This window comes from Vanacampus margaritifer, chromosome 8 (genome assembly GCF_051991255.1).
Source record: "Vanacampus margaritifer isolate UIUO_Vmar chromosome 8, RoL_Vmar_1.0, whole genome shotgun sequence".
NCBI classification, from domain to species: Eukaryota; Metazoa; Chordata; class Actinopteri; order Syngnathiformes; family Syngnathidae; genus Vanacampus; species Vanacampus margaritifer.
In genome coordinates, this window is record NC_135439.1 from 18,101,285 (window position 1) to 18,113,373 (window position 12,089).

Consider the following 12,089-nt stretch of genomic DNA (forward strand, 5'->3'; position numbering starts at 1 on the left):
TTGGTGGGACGTAACATGTCCTAATTCTGGAATGACCCTACTATTAATCAGATTAGATCTTGCAGGTGCACCAATAAGGTGTGTCTGGTGAATGTACAACACCAACAAAGACTGATTTTAGGCCTAGCTTTCAAAAACATATAAGAGGAAGCTTTTGCTTTGCAATTTCAATACAGTATTTATTGTTGTAATGTATTCCTTTCATGTAACACTTTGCACATGGACAAGTGTAAAATAAATAAATAAATAAATGTTTAATTTGATCGAAAAAACAGTGCGGAAGGATAGTACAGTAGAATCTCCCCCGGCAGGCGCAGGGGCGGCTCGCCTCGATGTTGCCCGCCCCGTGGGTGTGTTCACAGCAAGCCGGCCTCCGCATCCACCTGCTCCCACCCTGCCTCTCTCCAGTCAGGAGTGGCCAACTTTTCGTGAGGAGCCCACGCTGCGTGTCTGGACCTCTTCCACCTCGGGGACTTAGTTTCACGCTGCTTCCCAGCCCACCAAGAGATGTGGATTGTGCTTCTCGCCTTCCGTGCACTGTCAAGGCTGAAGTGAACATTTTCTCATTGAATGATTTATTTTATTCTCGTGCTAATCTAGCCACGCGGTGAGGACGCACAGGTAGTGTACACCGTTGTCTCTGAACAAGGACCGTTCAGAATCAACACCGGGATTTAAATATTATTGAGCTCAACTTTGACGCGGAAGTGATCGATATTGGATTTGTTTTCAATGACTGGCCACAATGGCTTTGAAGTTTGGCCTTTAATCTAGACGCTGATAACCAGGTGGGTGTTGTTTTCCTTGTTATAATGCTGTTTTGACTACAGATGCAAATTTAATATTATTCTCTGCCAATGACTATTTGACTACCTCCTGTATATAGTTCCAGTTTGTGCGAAATCGTATTTCAATACTGCTAGACCACTAACTCAATGTACTAATGAAATACTGTACTGTAGATTTTCAGTTTAACTTGTGCTCCAATACCTCACCAGACTGTTTACTGTTCTGTCGACCATGTGTAGCCAAGACTGCCAGTCTGTCACACACACACACGTCTCAGTCTTAATCCCACCCTTATTGTTTTCTTTCTCACCCTTTCACATTTGAATGTGATCGTAGAGGAATTAAATACATTTAACCTGGTAGGGATTTATGAGGAGTGAGTCCATGGTAGATTGAATTGTTTGTACCTAATCTGGCATACATAGATAATCAATTATTGCTTACGTGGCTGAAAGGTTTTGTTTTCAGATGTGCTCAAAATTCTACTTATGGTAAATTCAAATATATAAAATACTAAATGGGAGTAGACATGTTATTGTTTGCCTTTTAGTACACAGTGAAGGGATTACCTCGAAAAGACTTCTACACTCCTCATTGTCATTTGTTCTCAGTGGCTTGTTTGATTTCATCTGTTGGTGTGAATGACTTTGCTTCTGTCTCAGAATAAACAACTGGCTTGTTAACAATTTGTCAGTAAAAAGCAGGGGTTTAAACAGCTGGTTTCGCTCATGAATCCACTCTGGCAAGGCAATTTGGTAGCCTTTTTATGTCTTTGCAGACTTTTGAAGAATTCAAATGTAAATTGTGTGTGGCAGAAAATCATTGTGTAGTCATCAGATTGACCGTGTTTGAGTTCAGCGACTTGGATCACCATTTCATTCATCAGACATCACAAATGACAGATATTTGTCCCAAATATGTTGTTCTCTGGTGGCATCATTAATTAACCAAATGTATCATTGTTTTTGACAACCACTGTATTGTTCGTTTGCAATATGTGATTTTCTGTTGTGCCATACATACATTCTGTTGTCCGCTGAGAGCATGAGGACGTGTTATAACATGGCATGAGGTGAAACCATAATTTGAACTATTACTTTTCAATTATGTTATTAGATTGGAATGTGCATTTGTTTTGTGGAGATGGAAAACCAACAGACATGCAATAAATTTATACCAAATGTAAATGTGCAACAAATCTCCAAAAGCTTGGCTCAGTTCCATCAACATTCATGTTCTGTGAGAGACATCCAGTTAAAGTTCAGGAATCTGCAACGATGAGCCCCCTGGGAGCCACAGAGTTGACATTTCACATCAATTAATAAACAAAAAGAGGGAAATACTGTTAGATTTCTGTCTGTTTTTTTCCTGATGAGCTCAATTTTGTTCCTGCAGATTTTTTTATTTATTTTTTGGTTGAATCACTGATTGTGTGCTACTGGAAGTTGATCGGCCATGCAGCTGCACAGTCTGTGGACAGTCCACACCCTCCTGGCGCTGTGCAGCTTCACTCTGGGGAACCCAATGAGCAATGACCCACTGGCTGCACCTCGCGTCTTTGTCTCCTTCAAAGGTAAGGCCTGATCACGTTTAATTGCAATTATTATTTTTTCTGCAGTGTTTCCATCTGCTGCAGACCATTATTGTTGTAGAGGTTTGCAAAGCTGAATGCTACTGACAATAGGCTCGATGCGTCATTTCTAGCACCCTCAACAAAACACTGACCATATTTGATATGTAGGAATGTGAAATATAGGATGGATGGTTCCCACATGTATTCATACCTATTGTTAGTCTTCCTATTTTCCTTTTAATACAACAATTTTTGGACTCCTGTGCGCCTCTTTTGCCAAACCATGAGTTTGGAGTGATTGTAGTTAGGATAATGGAACTTAAAGCATCATCAGACTCTCGGGTTACAATGGTCTGAAAGGATGAATTTAAAGAGACGTGAGGATAAGCGGTTCAGATAATGGATGGATGATATAGACATTGAATTTGCTTTTGAATGTTATTCTATAAATAGTTGGGGCTCTATAGTGCCTAGTACCCACCCATGAAGGAAATCTTCAGTTATCTCAATATTTCTGATAATGTGCCAGTCTTATGAAAACAATGGGGTTAATTGACAACAACTCCCAGTTTCCCAGCCAAAGACAATGTTCCAGAGCAAACTACCCATTTTGAAGTGGTGTCACGTGAAAGCCAAAAGGTAAGCAGAGCTGCATTGTGTTTTCTGGCATATTGTTAGATAACAGTGTTGGCTTCTGATAAAAAGGGGGGTAATCACTTATTTGATTGCTTGGTGAAAATGTTGGAAGGACAGGGAGGGGGCAGAGGATGTGTTTGTATAGTGATGTGTCCATGGGTCACAAAGATGTTTTCATTGTGTTGTTTTCCTCACTCTGGGCTTTGCTTCAACAAGTACAATCAAGTGAAAAAGGAGATGGCCAAAAACCAGCCGGAATGTGCAAACACTCGTTCAGAGAGATCCAGTTGTCAATCTAGCAAAAGCCGGACTTGCTATTGGCCCGGCAATATAGGAGGTGAGATTGTATGAGCCTGCAGCCCTAAAACGGCTTGATGTTAGTGAGACAAGGTCACAGGTACAGTATATTCTTGATACTTCTGGTATTGTAAGCATACATGTTAAATGTTTTAAATTGGCTAAAAGTTGTATATTATATCTTCTTATGTTTGCTGGCCTTGTTTAGACCTTTAATCGTTAGTTGTCATAACCACCAGTGACTTCCACTGTATCTCTCTGAGTGTATTGGAGAAATAAGTTTTAGGCTGTTGTCTGTTTAAGACACATTTTACACTAATTTCAGACCACATTTGATCACATTTGTTCCACTTCCCTATACATTTTTAGGGAATAATATGGTCCGTGTAATAACTTGTTGGCCATTATGTGATCATTCCCTGGCCATGTGTATTTTATGGTCTGCGTTTGTGTGTTAGTGGCTGTACAGATTAGTTGAGCTGTATTCTGTAGGGGTCCGAGTTCGAGACCATATTATCAAGAGCAAATTGCCAGGATCAGTCAAGCAGAGCAACGTCCCTGAGGCCCGTCCAGCTCGGAGATCAAGCCTTTGATTAGCATCAAGAGAAAAGCTGAGGAAGCGAGCAGCGGTGCCCCTGTTTGCTTTGCTTTCCATTTCCCAGCGCTCCCTCCAACAAGTTGACTTAATTAAGTGGACCGGCACGGTTCATTGTTGAAGTCGTTTTCCTTCTTTAATCAAGAAGGATTTAACACATCGGTGAGCACATCCAAAGTCCAGCTTTTTTAATTTAAATATTTTAAATATAATTGTAGTCAGCTTTTTACACACAGTTTGTATATTTGTGTGTATACTTTTTCTCTCTGTGATTCATAGAAACCAGTTCATAATTGAAGTAGTTTAATGGATGCTTTAGAATTGGCACATCCTTAATGGATGAACTCAACTGAGATAATTTGCAGTCTGAGGCAGGCACTAGTCTTTGATTTTGGTTGGGGACAAAAAAAAGAGAGGCTGCACTGCCTTGCCTACCTGTTTGGCTCTCCAGTCGATATGAATTTCACCGTCTACTGAAGCTGCTTCTCTCAGAGGAATGCACCCCCTACATTCAATATCGTGACTATCTCCTTTAATTGCTTTTTGAGAGGCCCGTGTAGTCCTCACCTTGGCAAGCTGGCTGCACTTTCTCTGATGCATTATGATGTTCACTTTTGGCTTTAGCTGTTTGGGATGATGTTGCAACTTAAGAAAATTGTAAAATAATAATAATAATGTTATAATATTATTAAAACAACAACAACAACAAATAATAATAATTATTATTATATAAAATTTCTGCTTTAAAGCATTGCTTATGGTTAACTAACTCCGCTGTAAAGGCTGGGGAGGTAATTTCTATAATTTCTTCTTTTATGGGTTTCTTTTAAAGCAGTAAATGGTATTAAATAACTTTGATATGGCTTCCGGTTGTGCACTCAGTTTTTATGACGGGCAATCAGTACATGTAGATGGCGATGTTGTGAAACTGTTCTGAGAATCTATTTTTGAAAATGTATCTTCTCTGAGGTCGACGCTTTAGATGCAGAACTTTGTCCAAGCTTATCATGTCTTTTGCGCTAGTAAACTGAGGAGAAAGGGCAGAGTTAGCAAGAAGTCTGCCAGTTTAGGCCGGAAAGGTGTAATCAATGTCAGATGAGAAACCTGTTTTCATTGAAAGAGGTGCAGGAGTGAAACAAATCTACCCCCAGGTAGTCAGTTGACATTTTCAGATTAGTTTAGACAAGACTGCTGTCGTCAGCAAGTCCAGAGAGACATACTGTATTTTATGAAGAAAGTCAGTGTGGAACTTTTAGAAATCTGCCAGATTGAGTGAATACTCAAATCAATTTGGTTTTGTTAGTCTGTAAGGCAATCTATTAATTAAAAATATTAATTGTTTGGATGACTCTACATTTTTGTAACTTAAAGGAGTATATCACTGACGTTAGGCCGAAACCTAGTATGTAAAATTTGCTAAATTTCCTATTTTTTCACAAATCTATTTTGTACTATTGGTCAGCCAGCCAACACATGTGGTTGCAAATTTAACAAATTACTAACTGATCTAAAGTGTTGAAGATGGCTAACTCTCTTTCATAATGCAGTGTTAATGGTTGAACAAACATGGGGGTTTGGAGGTGAAAATTAAAAATAGACTCAAGGTATTGTTTTTCCCCCAAAATTTTGTGCGTAGCGGGATTGGTTTAAAAACCATGTCAGTTGTAACTCAAGGTTCCACTGTACATTAGTCTGCTGCAATAAAGCATTAACGTGAAAGGATTGTGTGAGAGCAGTGGGCCTCTCTAAGACTCAAGTCATGCAAGTACCTTTGTAACTTAAAGCCTTTAAAATGTCAGTTTTTCCCTCTAGCCCTACACTCGCTCGAAAGAGACTAAAAACAGAACCTTTTCTGGATGGATTAGTACCCTGGTCAGTCAAGCTTGGCCATGTTTTACAAATACATTGTTGCTTTTGGCCTGCATTACCTCTCAACAGATTTGACCTCGTGCATCGGGTATATACAAAGCTAAGTCCATGATTATGGCTCTATTTCAGTCCTTTCATCTTGGCTGCAACACTTTCCTTCACTCAGGGTGACACTTGCAGACATCTGGGCAAAATCTCTTTGAGATAACTTGAGATAGTTGAAGTGTAAGTGGCCTCACAATACTTTTGGTAAATTAGGGCCACCTCACATTTCTGCAACCGACTTAGACCGGACCATCGCAAAAAAATTACAGTTGGGAGCAAATTAGGGTTCATTGTCATGCTCAAGGACACTTCGGCATGGTCACAAGGGATGAAGATCAAACCCACAACCTGTGGTTGGGAGACGACCACTCTACCATTTAGCCATGCCGCCTCATATGAAGAAAACGAAATACTCTATACTGAATACTAACTAGTAAGCATAATGGTTTTCCAATACCTCCTCTCCCTTTAGGATAAAATCAAGGCCAAATCCATTGGGACAACAGAATATGGGTCATCTTTGCCACAATACACAAGCTTATCCTTTGCTTTTGCAAAGTTGTTTTTCCAAATACAACTCGTCTACATACACTACAGTAAATGGCCGACAGCTTGTTCCTATTTTCATTCCCTGGCAAATTCTTTGGGTGTGAACATAGATGTGTTGCGTTGCAGTGTCAGAACCCACCACCCCCAATGAGGGAGTTCAGTGTTTTGTTCATGCTGGCTAGTTGCATCCTTCCACTTGGCGACAAAACTACACATACAGCATTAACTGTATTGCATGAGATAAACATGAGACTGCACACCCAGATACTGTTTGTTGCAGCCGGAGATTTGAACCACTGCAAGCAGATACATTTCAAGAAAAGATCTGCAAGTCAGTGAATTTGAGAATGCCGAAAAGTGGGGGTTGATTTTGACTGTATTTTGGTAGTTAATACCCAGCGAGGAAGATGAGAGCTGAAAGTAAGTTTATATTAAGTGCATAGGTTGTTGTCAACAGTTCACTGTCAGTTCATCTTTGGGAGTGTCTGTTTACTACTGTTTCGTCACTTAAACTAGTAAATGTTTAAAGGGTTATCACCATTGTTCACACAATGCATTCCAGTTTCTACTTTCTATGCACTCCACAATTGACGTACTATCTTTGATCACAGCTAAGCTGATCATAACTCACTCTTCTTCTAAAAGTCGATATGATGGTGTTACTGTGTTTGTGTTTATCTAGGTTATTAGTGTTTTACAACCAAATTCAAGGTCCTAATAACTTCTTACCATTTGTTTCTTCTCTGAAATCCTAATTTCCCCCAATACTGTAAACATGCACCACTTTTACACTAGCGCTGATTTTACAGCTGTCAGATCACATGTAGAAGGCCACAAAACCACTACTCCTGTAATGGGCCTTTGTGTAGCAGGGTTTTCTAAATAAGTGTTGTGTCATTGATCAGAGCTCACCTTTTTTGTGCATGTACAGGAAGTCAAGTTGTAGCAAAGTAAAAAATTATGTTCTACTGTTATCTACCCATAGACACAAAACATTTGCACCATAATTAAATAGTGAATTCAGATAGAAAAGTAGTGACGTAGGAGTTTAAGTATAAACACATCTTGGTACAGTGCAGCTTTCACTTTGCTGTGCTCAAGATGTAAAGGTTAGCTGGCAAGAAGCTTAGTACAAAACCAAAAGCAGTGAGTGTAGGCCCCTATTTAAGTCTGTGAATGGAGGTCTGTTGTTAATTTTTGATTATTAGTCACTTCTTACTTGTGTGTGGGTGTGTGTCTGTGTTTTCGAGTGAGAAAACCAACAGAAGCTCCCTTGTGGTAGAGTTTGTGCTATATTGAAATCCAGACTAGGTGGAGTGATGGTGAGGTGGCAGGTGAGGAATTGAGAGATTGACTAGCTGCATGTCTGTGAGCACCTTTAACCCAACACTTGACCCCTGCTTAGGAAATGACTGATGGACCAAATGTGTCAATTTGTCAATGTTAACCCTTGATTTTACCTTATGTGTTCAATAATTATCAATCCATTACTTTTATAGAAGTGTATAATGAGATTTGAAATTTGATATAATGGGTTTCAAAATGAACTGCATCTTTATCACATTTGGCAACGTTGTAAAGGACCCTATTCCTATCGCCTCCCTTCACCTCATCAGCCACATGTTGATACCCACCAAAAGTCTTTCATCACATGTTCAGCTTGAATCCATCCATGAAAAATAAGGACACGCAGCCTCCATGCAACAGCATTCGACAGCATTTAGCTCTTGCTTCTGCCTCCCACATTATGCAACGCAACAACCAATGTTTTTATTTTCCCTCCATGATTGCAATAATTCTTCAGTTCATGAATTGAATCATATTTGATTGCTATAGCTAATTACGTTAAGTTTAAAAGGGAATCTATTGCTGCTTGGGTGGTCCTATGTATGATTAAGAAGAAAAAAACTAGTATCAGTGATTATCTAACACCTGGCAACTGGGTATATTACACGTGTGCAGGACAGGCGATAAAAAGATAGCAGGTAATAAGGTTCTATTACATCCCCATTTCAGACTAAAGTGAAAGTGACAGAATACCATCAGTGCAAGCGAAACCCTCTTGGAATTCTCGGTATAATAAAGCAGTTAAGGTTTTTAGCATTTAGCTGTGCTTTGCGGTGTCTTTTGAGTGTACACCTGTACAGCATTTTGATTCAGGTTACAGGCTCTATCTGTGGCCAGCCTCCATGAAACTGAGACCGGCTCTCCAATAGACTGAGGACAGAGTGTCGTCTGTCAGTCTTGTGTTTCATGGACATGTTGTTGCATCTGTTGCCTTACACTAACCACTCCTCACTATGGTCTTAAAACACAACATTAGATGAATAATTTTCTCCCTGCAGGGTAGTACTGTATCTTCTTTTAGGCACTTATATTTAAAACATGGACATTATCTTCAGAATGTAATCAAAAAATAAAAACCAAAAAGAAACATGGGTGCATTAAATGATTCCATATGTTAAACACACATAAAACTGAACAGGGTTCTTTCCTAAAATGAAAAAAAGCTTGCCCTGCCAGATCTGCAGATGATTTCTCTTAAGCTTGGGAGACTTGTCATTTTTATGAATGTACAGAAAATGCTTCTTTGTTCAGCCCATCAGACTGCATCTCAAAGGGATCTCAGCAAGCAGCAGAAATACAAATCTGTTTTCTGGATTTAAAAAAAAAACTTAAATAAAGAAGTCATATAAGATTATCAGTCCACAACAAATATTGTAAAACATTATATCCAATGTATATATATATATATATAAATTTGAGAATAGTTTCACGTTTCTGATGTTTTCTCGTGTCTTCCCTGCTAAATTAACCAGACACGGGAGGACAGGATTTCAAGCTCGTCTCTTTTGATTGAAGTCTCTTCTTAAACGAGGCTCGCTCGGTTACGCCTCTCTCTCTTTTTGCGCTCATGACATGCGCAGTACAAGAACGCTTCAGCACGTAAAACTAAAATACAAAAGTAATAATTCACAAAACAAATATTAGTCAATTGCAAGTATATAAAAATAAATATTGGCAAACAATGTGTTGCACCACCATAAGATCCTTGGGTGCAATACAATGCATGCACTTTGATGTGATTGTGGCTTTGAAATGCTGATTTGGAGATTTCCCGATTCCTTCCTTCTGCTTGTTTTTGGAGTAGGTGTTAATTATAATGTGTGACTTTAGTTAGCATCCATTGAGACTTGTCCTCAGCCAGTGGTGACCCCCTGGAAGGCTGTTTTTGTCAGTGACCCATCCTCTTTCACTCCGTCCCCTGGCGGTGCCTCCTTGTGATTGGTGACGAAGTGAAACGGGAACTCTGGCGTGCAATTCCCCTTGTTGTTTTTTTGGCCTCACCCACACACTATTACCAAATGAAGGACCTAAAGCTGCAGGGTCGTTTGTGTAGGTTTGGGTGTTATTCAGAGAAGTTCATTCACGCTCTGGGAGACCTGGGGGTGGCCATCAAACTGGCATCAGAGGTTTTTTTTTCAATGAATGTGGTGCAAAGTCTCCCGCTGGACCTACTCCGTGAATCTTATAGATTCCCCAGTCATGATCAAAGAGCACATTGTGAAGCTGTGAAGAGAGGACAGCAGGTTAGAATAGAGGTGAAAAATGAGCTCTTTACATTGAGGGGAAAATGTCAGAAGTAGCAGTTTAAATACAATAACCTATTCTGGCATTGTGCTGAACAGAAAATGGGTGATGCGTTGCAAGTGACAGAGGATTATGAGTATTAGAGGGAGTGTTGATAAAAATATTTGGCAATACCCTTATGTTGCTCAATTTGTTTAGTCACACCTCCTTCCGATTGTCTTGTTTCCCTGCTTGTTTGAGCAAGATGCATAAGCTCTACAGCTATAGAACCCTCATTGTTTTGTAAATCTTTGAGTGAGAGGCTACTACTAAATCCATGTTTGACTTCCCAATTGCTTGTTTTTCTACTTAGCCATTCAATGGAAAGGTAATGAATACTTTATTGCCGGTTTGCCATGTGACTTTCAGCGGGTATATTTAATATCCCCCCCAGGAAAGTCCTGTGGTGTTTCCCAGAGTTTCCAAGTAGCCTGCTTTGCATTTCCTCTCTGAAAGACAAACTGCCTGAAGTCCAAGATGAACTGCTCTGACCGAGGGAGGCAGAGACAGAGAAATATTCACAGAGAAACGAGGCATGCAGGTTACGGACCAGGATTTCTCTTTGACTTGTGTTCCCCCCATTCTAGGAGACAATCCAAAGTCTCTCCCCTGTGCTACAGTTTGGATCCAGTTTCACTCTCTCACTCTTCATCCTTTTTGACACACATTACTTATTTTTTTATATCCTACCAAGAGGGGTCACTAAGGAGTTGGTGAGATCCATTGGATGGGACTTTTGTTGGGGATACATTGAATCTGACAGACACATTTCTTTAACCTTAACTATGCACCAAGCCCATCTGCTGTTACTTAGACTGTCATATACTCATTTTATTATTATTATTTTTATCTATGGCCCTTTCACAGCTACAATAACTGTCCTAATCCTACTTTAGGTTCAATGCCTGATTGTGTCACTCCTGACTCCTCTTTTTGATGGTCTGTTAGACATAGCACAACTGTGACAAGTGTTATTTTAACGCCCACAATTAAACTAAGAAGTTACCTCCCAATCCCATCACAGTGTGTGACCACATAAATATTCTAGCACCCAACTGTGTTGGGTTGGAAGCTGTTTTGAGAGGCCTCGCCAATCTGTTCTTTCTATCAGTCACGTAAACTTGCGTTTCTTCTGCTTCAATAAAGCATGGGTTGCCAACCAACCATATACTTCCTTTCAAGTTTGGCTTTGAGTGACAGCTAAAGCTAGCCAATGACAATCGGGATGGGGGGTGGGGGCGGTCAGATGCACGTCCTTTGACACACAAATCTACTTCCAGGTTAGGCAGCGTGCGCTCGGCCGCGGGCCGAATGATCGCCCATGTCATATTTATGTAGCAAGCTGCAGATGCCACTGCCTTTTTGCGGATTAAAAAAGTTATACAAAGCGACGTATTGTAATGGGAGACACCAAACGTCAAACCTTGATCCAGGGTGTCAGTTGACATCGCGAAGCGCGTGACGTTTTCTGGCTCAAGGCGGTAAGCTTGACTAGTTCTCAGGTGACTTTCGATTTCCAACATCAACACAACGCCACATCAAAATGATATTTAATTGCCAATTAAAGACGCTAAAAAAGTTAATTCGTCTGTTAATTAGTTTGTCATTGTATGATACCGCGCAAGTCTCCGGCCTTAGCAACTTAGCGTTAGTCACTAACGGGAGCGTCGATACTGTCGGACATTTCAAACTCAGACAGAAAAGAGTCCATGAATGCATTAACCATTATTAATTTCAAATATCTAAACAGTGTAGCTTTACCTTTCTATCAATCTATAAAAGCTGGCATACATTAAGAAGAATAATCGGTGTGAAATCTTTTTTTTTAAACTTTATTATAATGGTCCATATAGTCCAGGGGTGGCCAAGTTCGGTCCTCGAGAGCCACTATCCAGCCTGTTTTTCATGTCTCTCTCCAGTAACACACCTGATTCGTGATCAGGATCGTTATCAGGCTTCTGCAAAGCTCGCTGATGAGCTGATCATTAGATTCAGGTGCGCTAAAGGAGGGAGACGTAGAAAACAGGCTGGATAGTGGCTCTCCAGGACCGAACTTGGCCACCCCTGATATAGTCTGTTTACAATACCTAATTATCTACTAGGCTT

At 40.1% G+C, this 12,089-nt stretch overlaps 1 protein-coding gene across 2 annotated transcripts in view; it reads left to right on the plus strand.

The window, feature by feature from the left end:
- The first annotated feature begins 366 nt into the window (after window positions 1-366).
- Window positions 367-12,089, plus strand: part of sema3fb (sema domain, immunoglobulin domain (Ig), short basic domain, secreted, (semaphorin) 3Fb) — a 51,675-nt gene continuing 39,952 nt past the window's right edge. Inside the window, exons 1-2 of one of the 2 annotated variants that reach the window (XM_077572621.1) lie at window positions 367-788; window positions 2,185-2,362. In XM_077572621.1, coding sequence (XP_077428747.1) covers window positions 2,245-2,362 — 118 coding nt within the window. In that variant the 5' untranslated portion in view covers window positions 367-788; window positions 2,185-2,244. The remainder of the gene's footprint in view (window positions 789-2,184; window positions 2,363-12,089) is intronic. The other variant, XM_077572622.1, reaches the window with a different exon arrangement.